Below are 26,987 nucleotides of genomic sequence, written 5' to 3' on the forward strand. Positions count from 1 at the left end.
ACACTTTCTATCCCAAATGAGAAACAGAAGTTGAGCTGCAGGACGGCAGGGGGAGAGATAACGAGCCTTGTCAATCAACTTAACGTTACATGCATTTATTGAGGGTCTTTCCCGCTGCGACTTCAGCTTACCGCACTGAGCTCGTCTCAGACTATTGCATTGCATCGTGCAAATGAAAATCTATGAAAGTTTTTGTTTCGGTGAACTAAAAATAGATATTTGAGTTTGGGTTCAACAATACAAAGCAGACGACAGAGTGCAAATTAAAGCTACGACAACGTTTTGATAATTTTGAGGGCGGAATTCGAAGCTCACTGTCTTCGCTTGTCTTAATTAAAAAAAAAAAAAAAAAAACTTTAGTTATGATAAATGGCATAAGGGCTTTTTTAAAATGTTTTTGCCAAAAGTGTCTCTGGCAGCCGGAAATGAGCGGAAAGCGCTAGTGTAACAGTTAGTTTACTGTTGCTATGGCTACTTCCGCGAGCGTTTGTTTGGCGCCAAAAAAATACACCCACAACTTAAAAAAAAAAAAAAAATGTTGAGCCTACATGTTGATTTTGTATTACAACATTTTTTTAAACACACAAACATGTAGATATAATTAAGGGCTCAATGTAGGCTAAACGGTCCAAAGCGCCCAGAAAACCGAGCAAGCAGCATTTTAAGATCCACAAACTTTTAATCTTCGGGTATGGGCCGGTGTGGTGTCTTGTCACATATGTAAAATGAGAGCATAATTTCATTGTATAACAAAACGAAGTCACATCTGGACAAATTATGGTCAGCTATAGACACTCGGTCCCATCATGATTATGAACATGTTCTATGCTATCAGCTACTGCTTGAAATGTTATCTTTCTTTAAAACACATACCACGTGCGTTTACAAAACAATGTAGGCCTACTAAAGATGGAAAAGTGTTTCCCTTGCGTTTTTCGTGTACAGATGGCAATGCTGTCAAGAAAAGAAAAGAAACCACGCTGAACACATGATACGCATGCGCATGACGTCACATTTTTCACGAACGATAACGGTTTCAAAAACTTGCACTTTGAAACCTGTTTTCAAATGTTTGCGCTTTCAGGACCCCAACAACGTAGTTGGGTAAATAAACGCTAAAACTAATCAAAAGTTTCATTTTTTTTAGTTGAAAATAGTGTAGTGTAGCCTCTATGATTCTATCATGGAATAGCCTACAACTTTATGATCATGTCAAAAAAAGATCATAAAACAATTGATAAAGTTAAACACATGCAAGCTGTGTTAACCATCTACATTCTATGTTAATCTCGACTGATGATGATACTTAAAACATTTTTAAAGCCCTTAAAACTGTGTACTTTGTTGTTATAACCATTAAACGCTGCTTCAAAGCACACTTATGTTGATTTTATTTATTATTATTTAAGGGCCAGCAAAATACAGAAAATGCATAGCAGCCTACCCAGGTGAAAAAGACGTAGCCTACTATTAAATGTATTAAAAATGTACTTGAGTATGTTTTTAGTATAATTATATTATTAATACTTTGTTCTAAACAAAACATTGTGTCATTAAATGTGGAATCCTTTCATGATTACACAATTGCCCAAGTTACTGACAGTAAAATACTTTTGTAGGAACTTTGAGTGAGGTACAGTGTAGGTCTGGCCTTAGAGCAACAAAACGGACGAGCCCACTGTGCTTTGGGTTTCCGGTGAGAGATTGGGATGGAGAAGACCAGCTGTATAATGGCCACAGACTCCAACTTAACTGCAGTGTTTGGCATGTAATAATAAAGTTCTCGTCAGCAGTTCTCTGAGGAGCTCTAAAATCTGGCTGATTTATAAAGCTTAGCATCTTGAGTGGTCAAAAAGCTCCAAGATGGTTGTTTTAAGATAAGAAGTCTCTGACAAGCTTCTGCAATGTGTTGGAAATATTAATAGTTTGACAGTATGTTTAGTCTGCAGGACAGCATATTAGGTCACTGCACCATATAAATGTAATATTTAGAGTGTAAAAAAGTGATGAAGCATAACAATGCAGCTGGTAATGTTAACAGCCTTCCACAATGCAGCTGGTAATGTTAACAGCCTTTCTTCTGTATTTGATTTCGGAGCTGGTAACAGTCGGTTTCCACGATGATGTATGATGTCCAGTATAGGAGCATACGGATTGCTACGTTGTACAGTTAAAACGGAGCATAGACCGATTTGCTCATATTAGTGTGTTTAAAACTTACCAATACGCCGATAACTCCCACAAATCAATTTATTGAATTAACCCGTTGTCCCGGTTAACATGCAAACCAACAACCCTGTAATGCAAGTAAACCAAGTTTACAAGATTTTATTAAAAAATCAGGTTATTCCCCGGTAAACCTAATCATTAGTGTATCTGACTCTGAGGGCCCTATCATACACCTAGTTTCAGCCCGACGCAGTTATCATTTTCACGTTCTGTGCCACGTTGTTTAAATAGCAAATGCATTTGCCATGCGCCCATGGGTGTGTGCTGGTCTGAAAACGAGGTGTGTTCAGGCGCATTGTTTGGCGCGTTGCTATTTTGAGGCAACTGAAATAGACTGCGCCATTGACCTGAACTGAAACCTGGTCTAAAATCAATAGCGCAATTTTTTATATTTATTTAAAGAGCACGTTAGTAACATGCGCCTATAGGCGGGTGCACGACGCGCGTACACTTTGTCCCGTAGATGGTCAGCTCGCGTGCTTTAAGTTCATGCATGAGCAGATCCGTTTCCTCGCGAGAGAAACGTTCAGTTTTTCCGCTTTAAAAGTGGATTCGGACACGCCCTAAGTGCACTTGCGCTGTGCGCTTTAGACCATGCGCTTATCGTTAAAATAGGGCCCTGAGTATTCCATTTGGTTTACGAGATGTGATGCTTAATAAATAAGCAGTATTTTGACAGTACCATTTCTCCTTTGGCTGCATGGGATGAGAACACATTTTTATAATTTTTTGGAAAAAGAAAGAGTCTAGGTTAGTGATATATTTCCTCCTCCCCTATCAAGAAACGCTCACTCTGTCTGGATGTGGTTAAATCCACAGTAAGAACACTTGCCAGTTACAGATCACATATATGCACTTCAATAGGCCGACACAACCAGGTTAATGTGTTTACATGCCTGGTGAAATCAGGGTATGAGGCAAAATTCTAGCTGTGTCGATCAGTTTATGCTAAAGCCGTTTATAACCATACTCCGATAAAGGAAAAAGAGTAAAAGACATTGCATGACCACATGCATTGTCAACTTAACATAATTGGGTTAAGATCACGTGCTTAATATTTCCCAGGTTGAGTTTTTTTAAGTGGCATGTTTACTTGAATGCAGACCAGGAGATCAAATTGTGAGATATCTTTTAATGACCTAAAAAACAAGTTAAAATTCCTGCCTGTGTGAGACCTGACAAAATTACAGATCACTGAAGAATCACAACTATTGTAGTAACAATTATATTAACAATAATTAAAATAAAAGGAAAAGCACCAATATGGGGCTCGCTTGAGGCTACATCAAGGGAGCGATTCTGGCAGAGCGCACTCGTGCATGATGTAAAAAGAACTGAGGTAATAGTATGTGCAGCTCCGCTCTGAATGGCTGGTGAGCTAGAATGTGCGCTACTTGTCCCTAGTGGCACCCATCCCACTTTTCCTTTTGAATTTAGTCCTCGTCTTCTTCATCTTCGTCATGATGGCTAGAGTTGTTCAGCTGTGGCTGCTCACGCTTAATCTTAACAATCCCAGTGAAGATGGCGTAACCCAGCATGGCTCCCACAGCGAACAAAACAGAAAGAATCTGGTTACGGCGCTTATGGGGCTCATTGTCGAAGTCGCCGCTATGAGGCTCAACATGAATCTTGTGACCTGGTGCCTCTGAAAAGGGGGGAAGGCAAAGTTTAATTAAGTTAGTTTCAGCAAAAATGTCAAGGGTTATTTGAGTCCTCTTTAACTGAACCAAACTCAGACCCCTTTAAATGGACCAAAAAGTGAAAAGAAATAAAAAGAACCCAGTTCTCTGCATTTACACTATCAGAGGTCATAAAAGGAGACTCAAATTTTACTTCATATAGTATAAGTTCCATTCACAATGTTTTTAGAGCCTAATTAAAATTACATCAAATTTCATTTTTTGGTATTATTTATGTAATATTCATACTACTACTACTAAGAATATGTATTATTATTATTAATTTAAAGTAAATTGTAATATTGTTATTATTAATAATAATAAGTATTATTAAATTAAGACAAAAAAAATTACTTATTAATTTAATATCCATTAATATTTATGTAAATATTTTTTATTATTAATTATTTAATTTTTTACGCTTGATTATTATTAATTTATATTAGTAGTATTATTGTTGTTATTAATAATAATAATAATACTTATTTAATTACTATAATATACATAATGTTTATATTAGGCCTACTACAGCTGATAATAATAATTTAATTTAAAAGGTTAATTTAAATGAATAAGAATAAAATGTATCATTATTATTAATAATCGTAAGAATATTATATGAATGATAATACAAAATAAATCCTTAATGTAATATTCATACAATTATTATTAATAATAATAATATTTTTTATTAATATTTAATATTATTATTTGTTTAAATTGACCTTATACATTAAATTATTAATTTGTAATAATATTGTTGTTGTTAATAATAGTAATACTTATTAAAATAATATGATATACATAATATTTATATTAGGACTACTACTCCCTACGACTACTAATAATGCTAATAATAATAATAATAATAATAATAACAACCCATTATTAATAATTTAACCATATTAAATTAAATCATAAGGTTAATATGTTTGGGTATTATTATTATTATTATTAACTACTACTAATATTATTAATAATAATAATAATAGATCAAAATCTTTAACACACTATAATACAGCAATATCCACCTCGTGCATCGGAGGGGAAGTAGAGTTCTAGGATGTTGGAGCAGTACTGCTGCAGGTTGTTCAGAGAGTTGAGGTGCTGCTGAAGCTTTCCATTAGGCAGTTTGATCTTCAACAGAGGAGCCAGGTGTCCAAACACATACGCATCCAGCGACGAGGGACTGGAAGCACACGACACATCATGGTCACATACGCACATTCTCACACAAACACATACATGCACAAATTATGCAATTACACACAATTGGTGTTGCTTACGAGTCTCCAAAGAAGAATTGTTGTGACCCCAGTCTCTGCGATAGGAGGGTCATACATTCAAATGCATCACGATAAAGCTACAGAGCAGAAACAAAAACACAAAGATTAATTTGATCCATCAAAACTGCTGCCAATTGTTTTGTAAAAAGGACATGTATATCTGTCTTTGCTCATAACTCAAAATTAATCACACTCCTTTCCAAAGCCTTCCTCTAAACCCAACAAAGCAGTGATAACATGAAGACATGTTGCCATGGCAATGAGTCGTCTGACCCAATTCTTTCTATGTTGTGTAAACATATGACGGAGATCCTGCAGAATGGTCCAGGACTCAGGAGTGTCTTTGAAACAAATGTAGACCACCAAGAGACTGTCAAAAACAAAGCCCACATATAGAAATTCTCATGCTTTGAATGTAGCCGTTTATATTGAGATAAGCCTTGTTTGTGAAACCAGGGGGAAGAAATTATTTTAGCTTAAGCCAATGCATGTTTGAGCATATCTTAAAATATGTCAGTGCCATTGATTTGTCTCGAGATAGACACCAGTAATGTGTATAAAAGCCACTTAAATGTCCTAATTAAACAAAGGCCTAATCCTGGCTTAATCTAAGCCCTGTATGTGAAACGAGGCCTTAATGAACTGAATTTGGATAAGATTTTACTTTAGCAGATTGCACCTTTATTGTATCGATTAGTGTTTAAATAGTGAAAGCTTTTTAGAAAGGTTGTATAACCTGTTACAGTCACCTAAAACAACGCTTAAATTGCTAACTAGAATCTGGTTAACATTAACCAATAGTTTGCGCAGCTTCAGATACATTAGTTGAAACAGCTTTGGAATAGTGTGCACAGGACCAGGGATGAGAGTGTCTCTCACACACTACAGTTCAAAACTTTGGGGTTGGTAAGATGATTTAATGGATTTGAAATAAGCCTCTTATGCTCACCAAAGCTTCAATTATTTGATCAGAAATACATTAAAAACCGTAATAGCATGAAATATTATTACAATTTAAAATAGCCATTTTGTATTTGAATATATTTCAATTGTCATTGAAAATGTCATTTATTCCTGTGATGTCAAAACTGAATTTTCAGCATCATTAAGCCAGTCTTCAGTGTTACATGATCCTTCAGAAATCATTCGGATATGATGAGTTGCTGTTCAAGAAACATTTCTTATTATTATCAAATGTTAAAAACAGTTTTGCTGCTTAATAATTTTGTGGAAACAATGATACATGTTTTTCCAGAATTCTTTGATAAAGTTCAAAAGAACAGCATTTCTTTTGTGACATTATAAATATTTTACTGTCACTTTTGATCAATTTTATATACTCTTGCTGAATTGAAGTATTAAAGGGTTAGTTCGTCCCAAAAATTTAAATTCTGTCATTAATTACTCACCCTCATGTTGTTCCAAACCCGTAAGACCTTCGTTCATCTTTGGAACACAAATTAAGATATGTTTTACGAAATCCGAAAGCTTTCTGACCCACCATAGACTGCAATGTTATTACCACTTTTAAGGTCCAGAAAGGTAATAAAGCCATCTTTAAAATAGTCCATGACACTACAGTGGTTCAACCGTAATGTTATGAAGCGACAAGAATACTTTTCGTCAGCAAAAAACAACAACAAAAAAATAACTACTTTATTCAACAATTTATTCTCTTCCGCCAATATCTGACGATGTTTACGTTGTAAACACAGTGCAGCGCTTCTGGGTTCTACGTCAGAACGCCGGCTCAGTATTGGCCAGATCCTGCGTCAGCATTACATGCATGCGTAGTGGGGTTCACAGGAACAGTGTCTTTCTGGGCCTTGAAAGTGGTAATAACATTGCAGTCTATGGTGGGTCAGAAAGCTTTCGAAAAACTCGGAGAGCTTTCTGTCCCACCACTTATGACCTACAAGACTACTCATTTCAAGCCCCAGAAAGGAAGTAAAGACATCAAGTAATCCATATGACTCCAGTGGTTTAACCTCAATTTTATGAAGCAACGCGAGTGCTTTGTTTGTGAAAAACAAAACAAAAAAACATAATTTACCACTTTATTTACAAAATATTAACGCGCGTTCACGCAACTACGTCTGCTCTCAGGTCAACAACCCGTCATGGTGCTCTCATCAACACGCTACAGAGATAATTTTATGATGTCTTTACTACCTTTCTGGGGCTTGAAAGTGGTAGTTGCGTAGGCTATCAATGGAGGGACAGTAAGACCCCATTTACACCTGGTATTAAAATGCGATCTGTATCCAGATAAGTTATCCGGATAATAAAAAACGCATGTTAATGCAAGGTGTAAATACGTTGTGATCGGATTGTGATCGGATCTGCTTGACCACATCTGGAGGTAGTCTGGCTCGGATCTTTACTAGGTGTAAACGCAATCCGTACGACGTGATGGCATTCGTACCTGCCAAACGTCATTTTTTTTCTGGAGGACAGAGATCCGAACTCAATGTGGATAACGAGAACGCATTAAAAATACAAGGTGTAAACGCAAAGGTAAGATCAGAACACTTATTATCCGGATAACTTATCTGGATACAGATCTCATTTTAATACCAGGTGTAAATGGGGTCTAAAAGACCTTTATTTGTGTTCTGAAGATGAACGAAAGTCTTATGGGTTTGGAATGACATGAAGGTGAGTAATTCATTCATTTCTTTTTTTCTTTTTTTTCATCTTACTTGATCCCAAACTTTAGAACAGTAGCGTAGATTGTATGTTTTTTCATGTCACATATTTCTTATAAGCATTTCCTTTAAATTTACATTTTAAGTCATTAGAAGGAGAACATTGTAACAAAACTAAAATCTTCAGTGTTTGTTCCTCCCCATCTCACCTCTTTCTCCAGCTGTTCACCGGGCTCCAGGACTGCGTCTCCCCTCACGAGTCTCAACTTCTCCAGCTGCTGGCTGTGCATGCGGTTGGGTAGCAGGAAGTTGAGAGGGAAGGGGATGTTTTCTGCATACCAGCCCCGTGTAACATCCACATAGTTTTTCGAATCTATCCACAGTGTGTAGACCTACCCAGACAGAATGGTTCAGAGACACATGAAGTTTCTCAGAACTCCAATTAAGTTTCACTAAGACTGTTAATGTCTCCGTTTTACAGTTTTAAAGAGGAAAACAGGATGTGCGGCACATCAGTAAACATGACGGATGTCCGCAGGGGGACAGTGAAAGATCAAACATCAGCATTTGAACGGTGTCATCATGCAGAGAGTACAAATGACTGTACAAAGAGAAATAGCTTTGTAATGAACAGAAAATATTGGATACAATATAAGGGCTTTGAATATGTTTTTTCCAGACAGAGGTATCTGTTTTAGGGAGTTTTCATACATGTATATGGTTTGCTTGGTTCCGAAACAGGAGTTCAAATAGTTACAATGTTGCAATTTCTTCTTGGTTTGGTTTGCTATCACAAGGCAGCATTTCTAAACAGACCGAAATTTGTTTATACAAGTCACGTGCGAGTAAACTGTCCTCTCATTGGTCAGAGTGCACCTGACAAACTTATCTATTTCATCTCCTGGACTCCCACTCTTGCAAAATGAATCTCGAACTTTTATGTATGTATTGTTAACAAAGTTTTTTTTAGTCTTCGCACGACACTGTTTTATGTATGTATTGTTAAAGGTGCTCTATGTAACTTTTCTACTAAAATGAATCCTTTTTTTATTGCCTGTGTGTGAAGGGGTTGTAATCACACATTAAAATGATCCACTTGTCGAGTTTTGCTATTACCTCTGAAGGCCAGTATTCCTATTTCTATGTGAAGTGTCCGGGTCGGATTTACCGCGAAATCCAACGGATGTGACGTGCATGCGCGCTCCCGAGCCTCTCTCCTTATATACAGTCTATTGTAGACGGTCAGGGAGTTACGTCCGGTTAAAGGCGCACGTTTTTCGGCTTATATCTCAGTCAATCTTTGATCAATATTCCCAAGACTCTAATCGTTCGTAGTGCTGGACGGGGCCTTTCGAACGAGCCCACCCCCGAGGTCCATCTCGCCCGGCTCCCCGAGTTATAGCCGTTCGAAATCGGGGGTCCCAGCGAATGGCGATCCGGTAGGGGGCATCCCCGAGGCCCGCCACTCTAGCGTTCGGGCAAGGGTTCCCCTGGGACCTCCTCCCCCGAATTTGAGCTCTCTGGGTCTTTGCGTTCCAGAGATCCGAGCGATTTTCTTCTGAGATCGTGACGTCACCGGCGTCCGCAATTTTGCAGCGCGCCCGATGGTTTTCTGCTAATATCTCCGCGAAAACACCACCAAAAACTATGGAACTTATATGGTTCTTTTCAGCTCGACTAGATGGTCCCAACGAGCTCGGTGCTCGCCAAATCCGTCAAGTATTCGCCGAGATATTTGCGTAATAGACGGTATTGTCTATGAGTTCGAGCACGAGCGCTCTTGTAAAAGTTGGTTGCAATCTGAAACATCACCACTAGAGGCCGCTAAAAGTTACGTAGAGCACCTTTAATAAAGTTTTTTTTAGTCTTCGCACGACACTGTTCCACGATTAAAGCACATCTCTTTGAGACACTCGGTAAACACCTTGTAAACTTCTGTATTTCCATGCGTTTTGGACAGTTGTTTTATCAGACCAAATTTAAATTAGGCTTCTCACTTCATCTTTGCTCTAGGGTTAACCCATGATTCATTTCGAGTGGCATTAGCAATACAAACACTGCTGATTTTTATGCAAATTACGTAATTACTCATAAATAATTTGTGAAACTGCCTGGTTCGTTGGTCCATTGGGTCGGACTGCTTTCCTTCCAAAAGCCAACCACTCCAGTTTTAGTTTTTTTTAAGTGGGCCAAGAGACCACGGCTGCGTTTCTCAAAAGCATCATAAGCCAAAGTTGATAGTAGAACCATTGCCACCAATGCTCTTTACGATCAACTTAGCTCACGACACTTTTGATAAACGCAGCCCATCTCGTTCACGCAATCTCAGACCGATTTCTTCGGTGCGGATGTGGCCATGTTCAAATATGCCTAAACGAACTGAACTAAGGGAGGAAACGTGCCAGGTTCCGTAACAGGTGTGAAAACTCCCTTGTCTTTCGCTGCTCACTCCTCACCAGTGCAGGTAGCAGTTTCTCCTCCAGTAGAGAGACAAAGGCAAGCGTATCTGCACCCTCTTTTGCTGATAGGTCATAGTCTGCATTGTACTTCTGAAACAAGAGACAGACAATTATTTAACTGGAACTTTCAAAAGCACTCATCACATTTGCATTGCATTGCGTTCTTCATCTACTATAAGGGTGAAATAAGCAGTGACTAACAATCAAAGCAGCAGCTGCAGTATGCCAGCAGTTGTTAGTGTGAATGTTAGCAGTAAATGTAACTGACCATGATGTGTTTAGATTGAAGCGTTTAGATATCTCTGAATGTCTACTCTCTCAAGGATTAATGGATATAATAAGGAAAGGTTGAGCAATAAAATTAGTCAATTTCCAGAGTTCTTTCATGGGAGTAACTCGGACATGCTGTGCATGCTCTTAGTTCACCACTAACAAGCTATAAACGCTCATGCCATACCCACCGCCTTTACAACACAAGCCAGAAGCTGTTATTGGGAAACCGCTCTCAGTCTCATGACAGCTACAACAACCAATATGACCAACAAAGTCAAGAATACTGCCGTACTCTTTTAAAATGTCCAGCAAATATTCCATTAGGATTATACAATAATAATTTTACCAAAAATTTTCTGGGTGGATTCCCATTTGTATGTCAGGTAACAATCTTTTGAATTTTATTTATTATTAGCATACAGATATTCAATAGTGTAAACAATCGGTTGGTGTTATATTATGAAATAAGACCATCAGTGGACCGACTTATTATTCTAGGTTTTTCTCTACATAAACTAGCAGTAATGAATTATGCAGTATCATTTGAGATTAGTAAGATGTTTTTCTCCTATGCTCACCAAGGATGAATATATTTGATATAAATACAGAAAAAAAATAACATTGTAAAAAATTATTACAATTTAAAATAACAGTTCCCTATTTGAATATACTGTAAAATCATATCATTCTTCAAAAATTATTCAATAATATGCTGATTTGCTACTTAAGAAACATATCTTATTATTAATATTGAAAACAACTGTGCTAAATATTTTTGTGGAAACTATGACTTTTTATTTCTTCCTTCATAAAGTTCAATAGAACAAAAATTTTTTTAAATAGAAATCTTTGTTTAAATATCTTTAATATTTTAAATATCTTTACTATCATTAACAACTTCCTTTTAAAAGAGCTTCAGAACAGCTGTCTTTACATCACTCAACACCCTTTCACAATCTACTTAGCATCTGCTCATAAACTGGTTTAAGGAAAATCCTTCACCTGTTTTCAGAGGATGGAGATCTTGATTTAGATGCTGAGAAGCTTTAGGGTCTAATCCTCACCTGTTGAGAGTGTGCGTGTGTGTGTGTGTGTGTGTGTGTGTGTGTGTGTGTGTGTGTGTCCGCGCGTGTGAGAGAGAGAGAGTTCATCTTGCCCCCAAAGGTTGTTAGCCTCTGAGGGTTGGGGGTCGCTCACCTGTTTCCTGAGATGAATGATGATCTTACTGGGTTGGGAGATGCTTCCTTCTTCCCTAGTCTTCAGTGCAGGCAGAGTACCTGTTGGAAGAGGGAACAACTCGCATGTTAACCCATGCAGGAGAAAATTTTAGAAAAATTTAGCACACTGCCTTAAAGTGCACGTGCATTCAAACCAAACACACTCCACACAGGCTTTCAGAAGTCAGTGGAGGCTTGACACGTTGACCTATGACCTGTTAAACACTGCTCATTACACCCTCTTTCAGTTTCGGTCACTAAGGTTCCCTCGTACAGCATATATATAATAGCCTATATATATATACACTACCGTTCAAAAGTTTGGGGTCAGTGAGAATTTTATTTTTATTTTTTGGAGGAAAGAAATCAATACTTTAATTTATCAAGGAATAATTAATTTGATCGAAAGTGACAGTAAAGACATTTATAATGTTACAAAAGTCTTTTGAACTTCCTATTCATCAAAGAATCCAAAAAAAAAAAAAAAAAAAAAAAAAAAAAAAAAAAAAAACTGTACAACTGACAGACCAACAACTGTTTCAACATTGATAATAATAATAAATGTTTCTTGAGCATCAAATCCTCATATTATACTGATTTGTGAAGGATCATTTGACACTGAAGACACTGACACTGGTGATGCTGAAAATTCAGCTTTGATCACAGGAATAAATTACACTTTACTATATATTCACACAGAAAACAGCTGATTTACACTGGAATAATATTTAATACTATAACTGATTTTTGTTGTATTTTTAATCAAATAAGCGCAGCCATGGTTAGCAGAAGAGAATTCTTTTAAAAGTATTTAAAATCGTACCGACTCCAAACTTTTGAACGGTAGTGTATATATAAGCTGTCATTCAGTCTTCAGTCCTTGGCAGTAGCTCACTTTAACAGCTTGATGGATCCTTAATTCTGGCAGAATTTAGGATTCTGCACTGCATTAGTAAACTCACCTGTAGGACTTCTCCATGGGTTGGTGATTTTGTGAACTTTGAGAGGAGCTCCAGCAAACTTGGCATAGGCCTTAAGAGAAAAAAAGAAAGAGAAAACATGGAAAAAACTCAGTTATTTATTCCCAAGATACAAACAAAACAATGGAGCACAACAGTTGAGTTCTGGAAGTAAAATCCCAATAATTTATCCACAGAGAAATAATTTTTCATATAAACATGAGTAGTTCTTACAAAGTATGACAACCATTTGTAAAGTATCCGGACCCTGGAGTAGCAATCAAACAAGTCAAACATTGTTAAAATTGTTCATATAAACATACAAGATGCTATAACTATAATAATAACATTATAGGCTACTTATGAAGATGGTTTTTAGTAAAAGGTTTTATTTTTGAAAAGTAGTCTTTTTCTGTACTTTTTGGCCTTAAAAAAATATTATTATTTTTTACATTAAGAACTAACAATAATGCAAAATTATAAGTCACTCTTATAATGAGGCTTTTTTTCTTTTCTTCCTTTTAATGTCAGGAAAGTTGTATCACCCTAACATTTGTTTTATTTTCGCTTTAAAAAAAGTTATTTTATGTGTGAATCAGTGCTATTTTAGTGTCATTGAGATACTATAATAGTTTTTATTAATAATCTGAATTAGTTTGTAATTGTTATATTTTTCATTTTAGTTAAACGTTTTATCATTTTTGTTGTGTGTTTTTGTATTTTTTCAATTATAGTTTTTATTAATTTCGATTTCAGTTTTATTTTTTGTGTTATTAAAGTTAAACTCAATGAAAATGAGAAATGTTGCCTTGACAACTAGTTGACAAAATAAGTTTAATTCTGTTTAATTATATTTGGTCTCAGATAATGTTTATTTCATTTCAATAACAGTTTTTTTTAATAGTTTTAGTTTTAGTTTACTACAATAAACTTGGTGTGTGAATTGCATTGTTAATGTATTGAGCATAAAATGAAAGTCATGTCATTGACCCTAATATTATATGAATTATGGCACAGGTGGAACGCTGTAATGACCATTCAGCATCTAAGACTATGCTATGCATTTTATGAAGAAAAAAGTTATGTTAATTTATAATAAAAATAAAAAATCTGTCATTGCTCCTCAAAAGAGTTGAAATTTCACACGGATGAGTAATAGTCGGGCTGGATCATCTGAGCATTGCTACATTGCTATTGAGACATTTCTGTGGCTAACCGGTAAGTCACTAATTGGGTCGTCCAAGAATGTGCTGACTTGAGTTAGTGCCTGGGAGGGTCTTATGTTTGCCAATGGGGGAGATCAAATTCTGGACTCACTCCAAGTCAGGATAGTAAACAACATTTTGCAGTCAGCTGCATTAAATTGCCATGAAGACGCCAATCATAGCTCTCACACTCAGTGGGATTTATGAAAGTCACTTCCCTGAGCAAAGACAAAGGCAAGTAGGAAAGATCAGATGAGAGATACATGTAGTCTCTTTTATCACCCATCACGAATGTACTATTAAAGAACATCAAACAACAGCACTGCCCCTCTGTAAATTCCAGTGTGGTTTGCGGCTCTTGACTGCTGTGCTGAGAAGGCATTTAACAGGAAAAAAATTCATAGTGTTATGTTTTCTTTGTTTATGGAAAACTAAGAGAGTCAAGTATAATAGCATGTTTGTAACACAAATTAATCATGTATCCAAAATACAAGATGAGATCATGGGACACAGTAAAAATTTAAAGCAGTAATAATAGACAGGCTCACATAAATACAACATCTTTAAGATTACGAGTTGAATGGCTGCAAGCACCGCTGGTAACCTGAGAAGTGCCCTGAGAAAGCGTCTGGATGCAGTTAGAGTAATGCTTATGTCTTTCAATCTCACACACAAGCCAACTGCCCCACCTATCCATGTGCTACTGGTCTTAAAACCTTCATTCATGTTTTTCTAACATCGTCTGGACATTTATGTTGCGGTTTGAGCAAATGCAGCTCTGAAAGGGTGCTTTCGAAATCATCTACTATCTAAATAAGTTCTACTTTTAACTACTTCACGGACGTTAAAAAAATATGTTCTATTCAGTATCAATGTGTGAAGTCATTTTAAGTATTCAAGTCTGTCTGTGTGCATCAATAATTTGTATTTGTTTTGCATGAATTTGTTTTTTTTTTAATGTCTTGTGCCTATATTTTATTAAAAATTGAGTTTCACTTTTAGTCATTTTGGTCCATCAAGTCAAACTGTTGCCTTGGCAACTTTATTTTTTAATTTTTTCAGTTTACCCATAAAGTGACCAATCACAGTTTTTTATTTATTTATTTATTTTATGTGGTGTTTGGAGGGTTATGCTATGAAACAGTTATAATAGACCTATGTCTAACATTAAAAAATGGCATAGCCAGGGAAAGATGCATTTTAGTATTAAAAACAGCTGGATGGAGTGCAACGGAATAGAACAGAATGCAGCGGTCTCAAAGCATGTTTCAGAGTTTTATTGGTAGTCAACCATTGTGGCCCATCCCTGCAAAAGACTTGTCAACTAGGGCTGGGCGATATGGCCAAAAAATGTATCACAATATTTTTTTTTATATAAGTCGATATCGATAATTATCACGATAAATGTCAAATCTTTATTTCTTTCAAGTTTAAAGGCAGATTTTTGCTCCTAAGTGAAAGTTGAATAAACCAGAGCGTTGTGGTTTTAAAAATCTGAGGTAGAACATTCAAACATTTGTCATTTTTCCTTAACAAAATAAATATCTGAAAAGAAAAATATATTTCTTCAGCACAGTTTCCAGTGCAGGCTGCAATATTCAAATTACATTTTTGTCATGAAATGCATATTTGACAGTGAGTTGACAGTAAATCTACATCCTAACTCAAGCTAATGCTACTATGTTAAATTTATGTTCATTAACAAAAACAGTAACATCTGTTTGTTTTTTAAATTTAAGGACCACATTTTTATTTGGTAAAATGTAATATTCTGACTGTTTGAGTTTTATTAAAATTAACCATTGGTCATCCAGTATCATGCATTTAGATCATGATAACCACAGATAAAGCCAGGTACAGCCTATAGCACCTCACTATCATGGCAAAATGTAACTTTATGGTTTCTATGGTATTTGTATGAAAAACAGTAGCCTAACAGTTAAATACATTATTAAATACTGTAATTATATTCCATTAGTCATTTAATACATTGTCTACATTAATAATATTATACAATTCAATATGTATATCCCACATTTCATGGTGCAGTTAATATTACTAGGCTAACGTTACAGTAAATCCATGGTAGGCTAAATGGATTCAGCATCAATTCAGATTCTGACTGTTTCGCTGCGTAGTGTTTCTCCTGTTTGTCAGCGGTGTTTCATCTGCCTTTAAACTGATTTAAACTGGACATTTGTGTTCTTCGCTGAACTTAAGCGCTTCTCACTGGATCTCGTGAGCGAGACGATCAGAGTAAACGCGTCTGCTCTAGTGAGACTCATTTGGACTTTGAGCCGAGCGGACAAACGGTCCGTGTGGCGCGCGCGGTTCAAATGAGTTTCGTTCCGCTTTTGGCGCATACACATTATCGAACATTTATCGACCTCTTGATATCGTTTTATCGAGAAAAATTATATCGCGATAATTATCGTTATCGTTTTATCATTGGTATCATTGGTATTTGACACTATTTTAAGCTTTGCTGAATTGGTGGTGAATTCGTATAATCTCATTTGTACGCTTCCGTACAAACTGCTTACGTCCGACTGAGGGCTAGGTTTAGGGGTGGACCTTCATGCTTATTTTTTAAACATAGAAGTTAGCCTACGTTTTCTCATGAGATCGGGTTGGACTTGTTCAGGTATTCAAATATTATTTATATAAACTAGACACTTATGTGTTCCTGTAGCTCAAACAGTGGAGCATGGTGCAATTAACGCCAATATCATGGGTTTGATTCCCAGGAAATGCATGAACTAATGAAAAAAAAGCATATATTCAATGCAATGCAAGACGCTTTGGATAAAAACGTCTGACAAATGCATAAATTAATGTGTGTCAAACTTCAGAAAATAAGAAAAAGCAGTACCAGCGCAATTGACTGAACTCACCCCTGCTTTAAAGTGTAAATTGCAGGTTAACCACCAAAAACAATTAATGTGTAAATTAAAGTGCTCAAAACATTTCTGTCTTAAAATGCGTTAAAATAACATTTATACGCTGATTTCATGCAGCCGCCATTTTGAAATCGAAAGTGAGGCTCTGGTGGGAAGAACCCCGGAAGTAAAGATAAACAACAATGCCTCGGACTACCAACCTGAAGCTGCTGCCGCGATTTACACTACTGCATGTTAATATCCAATATAGGATATGTAGTTCGTTCCTGCTTCTTTTTTTACTTTCTGAATTATATATATAAAAAAAAATTATTTATAAATGAATTTTACTGTATATAGAGTATTAGAATAACTCATTTCTACATTAAACACAACAATACGCCATCGTATTCGCGACTCTCCTATGATTAAAGGCGGCACTTCCGGTTTTCTTCCCACCAGTGGCGATATTTTTTTTCACAGGATGGTAGGGGAAGACTCATGAATATTCATTAGGGAACTCATCCCTGATTGGTCTGATGACCTACCCCTAACCCCGCCCCTAAACCTACCCGTCACTGGGGGTCTGATGACTTACCCCTAACCCCGCCCCTAAACCTACCCGTCACTGGGGTTAAGACCAATCAGGGATGAGTTCCCTAATGAATATTCATGAGTCTTCCCCTACCATCCTGTGAAAAAAAATATCGCCCACCGGAGCCCATAGACAGTATAAGAAATGGACAGAGCCATCTCATTGGAACTCAGTTGAGACAGTTGAAGCCCATTTTTAGCGATTTCTGAGCACTTCCGTTCCTGACGCGCAGACTCAAACCGACTCAAACTAAGCTTGATGACGTGAGCAACCTGTCTGACAGACGATAATCTTCTAATAGCTGTGCGTGAAAATTGCCAACGTTAATCTTGCAGAGACGGGGAACTTGAGCAAAGAGTTCTTTGGCGTGAGTGAGCAGGAGTAAGTATTCCGTTGCTTTTATGGACTCATTATCTATGGGCTTCTCCCTTGACGGGACGTCCCCCCGATTGCCTGCGAGCTTCTCCTCCTGTCTGTACGGTAATTTCTGTACAGCGCGACAGAGAGTCGAGTGGTTATGACGCAATCGTTAGCCTATTTTTACTAAAACTGTTTCTACGGGGCCATAATGTAACATAGAAGGTAATGGAGCACTTTATACATTGTCGTGTTTCTTTAGAAATAAATAATGGACAAATGGAGTCTTTAAACGCCTCAGATGTAAAGTTATTCGCTGTCAAAGTGACGCCAAAATGAATGGGAGTCAATGGAAATGCTAACGCAAGTGAAGTTCTGCTACAACATGGCGGCACCCGGCCGGCTTCAACTTCCGGTCGATGGATTACCCCCTTGCCGGAGCCTCGCTTTCGATTTCAAAATGGCGGCTATGTGAAATCAGCGTATTGGGGTTTCAAAGGTAGCATGTTTTTTATAGTAACTGGGTGATGACGTCGTAAGAGGGAGTAGCAGCCCATAGCAACCCGTACTCTGCTAGATTCCTACTGTTTGTGGCTTGACTATGTAGAACGACTGGGAGACTGATGAGGTGGGAAACCATCAAATTCTTGATGGACCACAGCCCTACAATTTATCAATTATTAATGCTTGGTGTGAGGAAAATGAGTGGAGGGTTGGCCAGGTGTCCTGGTGAGTAGCTAGAGCTAGCCTAGGTTAGCCTGGTGCTAACCAGGATAACATTAGGGAACAAGCTAAAGTCTTTTCAAAATCTTGCAGTCATGTAGAATAGCAAGGAGGGTCAACGACTGAATACTTGATTATTTACTTGCATGAGTCCTAATCAGAGCTGTAGAGATGCACACAATGCACAGGCACAATGGCGCTTTTGCTGGCATCTGCTGACAGAACGCGATATTGCCTGTGCTAAAACGCAACTAATTAGCTATGCTCATTGTCAGAAAGAAAAAAAAGAGATCAATGTCCCTATCGCTGTGTTTGACAGGTGTTTGTGTGGGCTATGCCACCCAATGGAATCAGCGTGGAGAGTATGTGCTGCCGTGAGGTGAACGCGTTTTCGACCCGCGACCGGCAAATCTGACGTGCCTCACGCAGCATCCTGGTTTTGACGATTGCTGCCTGAACCCGTTTGTTTTGCGAATAGCTTACTCTCATTTCAGGGAGGATCACGGTCCTCTTGAAGCCAGCACATGAGTATGTTTACAATTGAGTTATTTCATTCATCACTTCTGAATCTAAAAAACGTTTCTATATAACTGCTAGCCTAGTTGCCGTTAGACTAACGGTAACTCTAGGCTTGGAGTCCCTTTTATGACGTCATGCCCAGCCTAGTGTAAGGGAGGGGGAGTGTAAAAAGTACCAACTTTTCATATTATATTCAGCATTTTGGTATAAAAAAAACATATAAAACAATGGTGGGCGATTCTTATCTTTATGTTTAGTAAGCACATTGCATTATCTTCGTGAAAAATGTAATCTGCAATTTACTCTTTTTTTTATTTTGGCCTTTTTTTACACATTGTTTTATGTAACCTATTAAACCAAAGCAATTTTCTGATAGTGATAATCCACCCACATTTTTCAATAAATATAGCTCTCTTTTCCCAGAATTTGCTTATATCTACTCAACATAAGAGCAACTGGAGACTTGAGCCTCTGTGATGACTTTTCTGTAGACATAGAAACCATAAACCACCCGTTCTCCATGAGAATGTTTAGGCGCTGGCTAGACAAAAGAGGAAAGTCGTCACCATTGCAAAAACCTCTGCTGCCTATATCATTTCTACCGCAGAGCAAAAAAAAAATCATGTTTTTCAGAAACTATGACTAATGAAGACCAAAAAAAAAAATCTGAGACGCTTTTCACACCTAAAATAGTTATCCTGGGTTATTCTAAACCCCAGGTAACCGCAATCCTGGGTTATCTTCCTTCATGTTTCACATTCCTCACTGTACATTCCTAAACCCTGGGTTAACATTCTTATTTGCGGTGTCTGTGTCAGTGTCACTGATCGGACAAACGCTGTACGTGATACGTTAATGCAAAAAGGCTCTACCATTGCATATCCTCATAGTATACTGACTGTATCAAGTTTATCCTCAATGGACTTTTCAGACTATAAGGGTAAAGGCCCGTTCACACCAAGAAAGATAACTCTAACGAAAACTATAGTGTATACAACACACGATACTGTTCTGTTTATTCTAATAAATTATTATTTATTCTGCCGCTTTAAATGCCCAAGCTCTTTAAAGAATGATTGATTCCGACAGGATGTCAATCTTTTTATTGTACATCAGCTAGAAAAAAATATTCTAAAAGTGATTCCAACAATATCATTTCTCTGTGCCATTATCGTAATAGTTGTGGTATGGACTCTGCTATTCTTTTATATTTAGAACTATATTTTTTAAAGTTATGGTACAGCGGCATGATTAATTGAAGATCGAGATCCAAACACCCACGTAATCTTATTCCTAAATAACAATGATTTGACATTCAAATCTGCGTTGGTGCTGCTGCTGACCCAGAGAGTGCAGTTGTCAGGTATGAAACAGCTTCACTAACAGTGTTTTCAACCATACCCTATCATTATTTCTGTTACAATAATTCAAATAATCTCAGAAGTACTGGGATAAAAGTTTAAAGTTTGGATATAAAACAGTGATGTCTATGGTGGCCATTAAAAAAAAAGAGTAAATAACCATTTGAAAGTAACTTGATGCTTCAAATAAAGATTGTATCAATTAGGCTACATTGATTGTTACACCAGTATGTGCACCAAGTGACTGTTAGAAAAATGTATTTGTCAATTAATCATTCATTCAAGAGATTTGTTCAAAAATGCTGATTCTTCAATAATGAAAAAAGAGCTCTTTATAAGTAATTTAATCAATCATTCAAAAAAAATTTTTTATAGACTGTGATAATTAACATTTTGTCAGAATCTCTAGTAAATTGCATGTTGTTGTGTTTAGTTGTCTATCCAGAATCTTGGGAGAATCTCTATTTTTAAAAAAAATCGTGATCCTCAATTTATCCAGAATAAAATATCACTGTAATCTGTATTATGCAACATACATTGTCTTTAGAAAAAAAAAAAATATATATATATATATATATATATATATATATATATATATATATACTCACCGGCCACTTTATTAGGTACACCTGTCCAACTGCTAGTTAACACTTAATTTCTAAGCAGCCAATCACATGGCGGCAACTCAGTGCATTTAGGCATGTAGACATGGTCAAGACAATCTCCTGCAGTTCAAACCGAGCATCAGTATGGGGAAGAAAGGTGATTTGAGTGACTTTGAACGTGGCATGATTGTTGGTGCCAGAAGGGCTGGTCTGAGTATTTCAGAAACTGCTAATCTACTGGGATTTTCACGCACAACCATCTCTAGGGTTTACAGAGAATGGCCTGAAAAAGAAAAAACATCCAGTGAGCGGCAGTTCTGTGGGCGGAAATGCCTTGTTGATGCCAGAGGTCAGAGGAGAATGGCCAGACTGGTTCGAGCTGATAGAAGGGCAACAGTGACTGAAATAACCACTCGTTACAACCGAGGTATGCAGCAAAGCATTTGTGAAGCCACAACACGCACAACCTTGAGGCGGATGGGCTACAACAGCAGAAGACTCCACCGGGTACCACTCATCTCCACTACAAATAGGAAAAAGAGGCTACAATTTGCAAGAGCTCACCAAAATTGAACAGTTGAAGACTGGAAAAATGTTGCCTGGTCTGATGAGTCTCGATTTCTGTTGAGACATTCAGATGTTAGAGTCAGAATTTGGCGTAAACAGAATGAGAACATGGAACCATCATGCCTTGTTACCACTGTGCAGGCTGGTGGTGGTGGTGTAATGGTGTGGGGGATGTTTTCCTGGCACACTTTAGGCCCCTTAGTGCCAATTAGGCATCGTTTAAATGCCACGGCCTACCTGAGCATTGTTTCTGACCATGTTCATCCCTTTATGGCCACCATGTACCCATCCTCTGATGGCTACTTCCACCATGTCACAAAGCTCTAATCATTTCAAATTGGTTTCTTGAACATGACAATGAGTTCACTGTACTAAAATGGCCTCCACAGTCACCAGATCTCAACCCAATAGAGCATCTTTGGGATGTGGTGGAACGGGAGATTCGCATCATGGATGTGCAGCCGACAAATCTGCGGCAACTGTGTGATGCCATCATGTCAATATGGACCAAACTCCCTGAGGAATGCTTCCAGCACCTTGTTGAATCTATGCCACGAAGAATTGAGGCAGTTCTGAAGGCAAAAGGGGGTCCAACCCGTTACTAGCATGGGGTACCTAATAAAGTGGCCGGTGAGTGTATATATATATATATATATATATATATATATATATATATATATATATATATACTTCAGCATTGTGTGATACTATTTTAAAGTGATTTCAGTCATTTTGACAGTTGTATTTACCTATGAAAACAAACCTGGTAAGAGACGTGAGGATTTGGGGAGAAAAAAAGAGATTCTTCATGCATTCCAGTGAATTATTAATGGCATAGGCCTATATCGTAAATTAAATCGGGAACAGACCACAAATGTACAGTGTATGTTGACCTTTTTTATACTATTACAGCTAGGGGAATGCAAAAGGAAAAAAGAAAATAATCATGAGGAAAAGAATGCAGCGACTGAAAAGGGCTCTTGCCATAGACATTATTGTTATAACATGTCACATTAAAATACCAAGTGTTACGTAATTTTCATGTTATTCTTAAATAAAACATGAAATAAAACTGATTGCTCATTGAGTCAAACTGACAGATAAGCTTTATTTGTAGGGCAACCTTATGATTTGAAATTTTGAAATTATTCATTTCAGTCTTTTTGAATGGAAGTTCCCCAAACCGGAAGTGCCTCCCATAATTCTAAACGCAGCAAGCTCATCAGGAATAAGGTGGATACAAATGGCTGAGGGCAGAAATATGCTAATACGGGACAGTCCGTCAGTGGTCGTGGGCGGAGCCTGAGCAATAAGGAGTGAATGGATTTTTTTAATTATATGATGTTTTATTAAAGTTCGGGAGGAGCACGTTCAGATAATTAAACCCAATTAAACACCTGTGAAGCGCATTGAGATAATCAAAGCTAATTAAACACGAGTGGAGCACATTCAGTTAATCAACGAATTAAGAGGTAGGCTATATACAGCAGACTTACCTCCGTTCGTCGACAGTTTAACAGCATCCCTCCACCACCCCATCTCCTCAGTTCTAACTACTCTTACATCAACCGGGGGGAGTACTCTGGGTTCGGGCAAAAAATTCCGAGCTCAGAGCCCTCCCCCCGGACAGCACGCCAAATACGCATAATCTTTACTCTGTTTAATTTGATGTAAGTGTGAACTCGTGAAATGGTGGTTGTGTCCACACACTGGAAAGACACATTTATATGCAAACACCATAAAAAAGTTAATTTTGCATCTGATGACCCCTTTAAGAATGAAACAGTCTCTTCTTCACACCAGTTGTCACGTTTTCTGTCACCATTTGACAGGTAAAACCTCTGTTTATACAATATGCAATGTTTCCGTGACTGTCTAAAGCGCGTGAATATGAGGCACGCTATTGGTTGTCAGTTGACAATCTAAGACTGCATAGTTTCACACTGTATTCTACAAGTTTGACACCACCGCAATGCAGGGTTAACACCGCAAAATCAGTGCTAACCTGAGTTTAAACCTAAGTTTAAGCACAGTGTGCCCTTTTATTAACAATCAATCATTTAGATTCACTTAACCGTCCCCTTTTTAGTTATTACTTTATTTTCTATTGGTCATGGCATTGGCAACAGTTACTTATTAAATAATCAAATGAGGGACAAGAGCAGACAGTCAAATATCCAGGCTTATGTTGTAGTTGTGCTTACTTTTGCCATTTAAAGAGCTGACTCAGTTGCTTTGATCGCATTCTCCACAACCTCATCACTCAAAACCAGTTCAGGCAAATTGAAATCAGCACTAGTGTCGTGACTGACTACATTTGTGCCATTACCTGATTTGTATAATTCCCTAGTTACATAAAAGCAATTAATTCATAGTGAAACACTCATTGAAGTTATTTCAAAGTTATACAGTCATAAATAAACTCAGACTGAATAAATAGCTGGATCACTGCATGTCCATTCATGTTGAAAAGTTTCAGTTATTACCCTTGTCCTGAAGGGGTTTTTTTTTGTTTTTTTTTTGTCATTGTCGAGAAACATGAGAACCTCTCGGTTACACTGTTTGTTTTTGTGTTTGGGGAGTTTGGATATCTACACTAAGGGACCCTTCACTCCCTAGCATAAGCATACACAAACTGTTGGCTGTTTAGACAGCTGTGGCGGACAGGCAGATAATCCTATCTTTCTCTACTGTCATCCACAATGAGTAGTATACACAAACAAAGACAAGTGATAATAGACACACATGGCCACTGCACCCTATTATTGAGGTCTTCTTTCTTTCTTGTAAAACAATGGAAGTTTTCTAGTAGATGTGAAAACTCCGCATCTCTGCTTTTAAGGGAGGAGTGTAAATTTAGGGAAAAATAAATTTCATTAAATTATGCTAAATGTCATTTACTCACCCTCAAGTTGTTTTAAACTTGAACTTATGAATATGAATTTCTGCTCAACAAAAAAGAAGATATTTTGAAGAACATGGGTAACCAAACAGTATGGGAAAAATCTATGCAAGTCAATGGGGCCCATCAACTGTTTGGTTTGCCAACATTCTTCAAAACACCTTCTTTAGTGTTCAGCAGAAGAAAGAAATTCATACAGGTTTAGAACAACTTGAGGGTGGGCAAATTATGACAGAATTTTTTCATTTTTGGGTGAACTATACCTTTAAATTACTGTATGCTAATTGACGTACCCCATCCACTGAACCAAAAGGACGACCGCTCAGTATATTATCAGAAATACAACGGTTTGACATATGAGAGTTTGAAGTTTGAACCCATAGACATGTGTGTGCGATTTTGGCACCATCAGTAACGCGTGCTGTAAGTCACCTCCCATCTTTCCTGACAACCGACACACAAATACAACACATTTACGGCAAATACCGCAAAGCATAAAACAGAAACTAATGTGATTAACCAACCAACCGATGTGTTTTTCTTACCAGCACAGTTAAACAGTCGATATCTACTGAAGGTAATCCATAGTCGCCTTTCCAACAGAACAACTCCAAGGGAGCAGCCATATTTGAGTGACTTTTCACCTGGAAGTACTGCGCTCTGTCTGCGGTGGTTACCACTGGCAACACTGTCAGTTGTGTGGTACTGGTACCCTTTTTTTTCTCCAGTCTATGGTGGTCCCCCATGTTTCTATTAAAATTATGTATTTTTATATGATGTCTTTTCAACCACTTATTAAAGGAATAAACGCTCAAACACTCCTTGCTTATTACCATAAAACGGCAAAGTGACACTATATTCAATGACTGTACATGGCAGTTATTCACTGTCACTGCATATTAACACTGGATAAGTGTTGAGTAGGCCTATACATTTTTTAAAAAAAATTAAAAATGTATACTCAACACTTATCCAGTGTTAATATCCAGTGACAGTGAATAACTGCCATGTACAGTCTATTGAATGGAATTTGTGGTGTATTGACACATACAGAAAGATTGTCATTGGAGTAGGTAGGCTATACACCATTGAACATTACTATTTTTAATGTTTTTGTAAGAAGTATCGAATGCTCATCAAGCCTGCGTTTATTTGATAAAAAAATACAGGGGAAAACCAGTAATATTGTAAAATATTATTACAATAAAAATTATTGGTTATCTATTTTAATATAGGCTTTATTATTTATTTCTTTGATGCAAAGCTGAATTTTCAGCATCATTACAGTCTTCAGTGTCACATGGTCCTTCAGAAATTATTCTAATATGCTGAAAAACATTACATTAAAACATTAAAAATAGTAATGTTTCCAAAAATCAGGGATGCCTTCTGTTGATTGTGCTATAAACGGCGATGAAGAGCAGAGGGAGCCAATGTTTCATTCAACCCAAAAATCTCTTTATCTCTTATTCCAGTAGTTATCTCTTATTCCAGTAGGAGGCGCTTTGGTTCTCTGTGGCAGCAGCGGATCATCTGCCCAACAAACATCACACATTCACATTTTAATGGCATGCTAAATGGTCTCTTGGGTCAAAACGAGAGAGTATATAATGCGATTACATGTGTTTCACAGTTTATTCTGCAAGTTACACATCAAATCCATATTCTGGAGAAAAAAAAAACAGTATTTATCTGAAAAATAAATAAATTAAGCTTTGCTACTCAAGTTTAGAAAAACATTATAATCTTGTAGTATATTTCTTTGAACACTAGATGGAGTCAGAGCAATCCCTTAATGTGTTGAGGTCCAGGCTCCAGGTGCTGTATGCATTTGCCGTTTGTGATCCAAAGATAACACATGGCACGTTTTTAGAATTATTTTTTACAAACAAATACCTCAAGAAATGTAATTTGTGTTATTTTTATTAAACAAAGTTGTTCTTACATTCACAAGAGTGTGCTAGTCCCCTCTGTGATACCACGTGTCATATACAGCTACATATCAAAGACCAGCAGAATCTCTCTCCCAAGGCAGAGGTAGTTGTGCACTTTGTCTAGGCCCTATGACAAACATGTTAAGCCTAAAAGTGCATTAAATTGTTCACACAGGACAAATGCATAATACATCATACAAATCTGTGCTGAACACACATATTCAGTCCTAATTTTTGTAAACATAGTCAAGTGCCTCTGTCATTGTATGTTAACCTAGTTTGTAGCAGCAGAGGCATCAGTTTCCTTCAACACATCCAATTTTATTATTATTATTATTATTATTTATTTTTTTCAAGGGAAAACCGCCTGTTTCTCTCTCCTCACTGTGTCCTGGTCCTCATCAACAACCAAACGTTGCACGTAGCTCAACTTTTAAGGTTTCGGGTGAATTTCTCATTGGTTCTCCAAATTGTTGGGCATACCCTTGCAACATCTCGCTGCTTTGTTCAGAAACGTCTCATCATCAGGTTCACTCCTCCTCAGAGTTTCCTCCCTTCCCGCAGCTGCTGTGCACTCGCTCGGCACTCTC

At 37.3% G+C, this 26,987-nt stretch overlaps 2 protein-coding genes across 2 annotated transcripts in view; one reads left to right on the forward strand and one right to left on the reverse strand.

Moving 5' to 3' along the window:
* Window positions 1-26,987, forward strand: part of s100v2 (S100 calcium binding protein V2) — a 240,591-nt gene that overhangs the window by 28,647 nt on the left and 184,957 nt on the right. The window lies entirely within an intron of this gene.
* Window positions 3,344-25,120, reverse strand: mtx1b (metaxin 1b). Its single transcript, XM_056254544.1, has 8 exons — window positions 25,009-25,120; window positions 12,754-12,823; window positions 11,772-11,851; window positions 10,299-10,391; window positions 8,052-8,234; window positions 5,195-5,271; window positions 4,940-5,097; window positions 3,344-3,874 (listed from the first exon to the last, which is right to left on the reverse strand). Exons 1-8 carry the CDS (start codon window positions 25,087-25,089, stop codon window positions 3,663-3,665), a joined length of 954 nt encoding a protein of 317 aa, XP_056110519.1. The 5' UTR covers window positions 25,090-25,120; the 3' UTR covers window positions 3,344-3,662.

This window comes from Rhinichthys klamathensis, unplaced genomic scaffold (assembly GCF_029890125.1).
Source record: "Rhinichthys klamathensis goyatoka isolate OS25496 unplaced genomic scaffold, OSU_Roscu_1.1 h1tg000111l_1, whole genome shotgun sequence".
Lineage (NCBI taxonomy): Eukaryota > Metazoa > Chordata > Actinopteri > Cypriniformes > Leuciscidae > Rhinichthys > Rhinichthys klamathensis.

What these genes read in the sequence shown, in the direction of transcription:
- mtx1b (XM_056254544.1), bottom strand. Translation starts at nt 25,089, where the DNA reads ATGGCTGCTCCCTTGGAGTTGTTCTGTTGGAAAGGCGACTATGGATTA. An exon ending in TCGACTGTTTAACTGTGCTG is followed by an intron (nt 12,824 to 25,008) that starts GTAAGAAAAACA and finishes TTTTCTCTTAAG; the next exon opens with GCCTATGCCAAGTTTGCTGG. An exon ending in CCCATGGAGAAGTCCTACAG is followed by an intron (nt 11,852 to 12,753) that starts GTGAGTTTACTA and finishes CTCTTCCAACAG; the next exon opens with GTACTCTGCCTGCACTGAAG.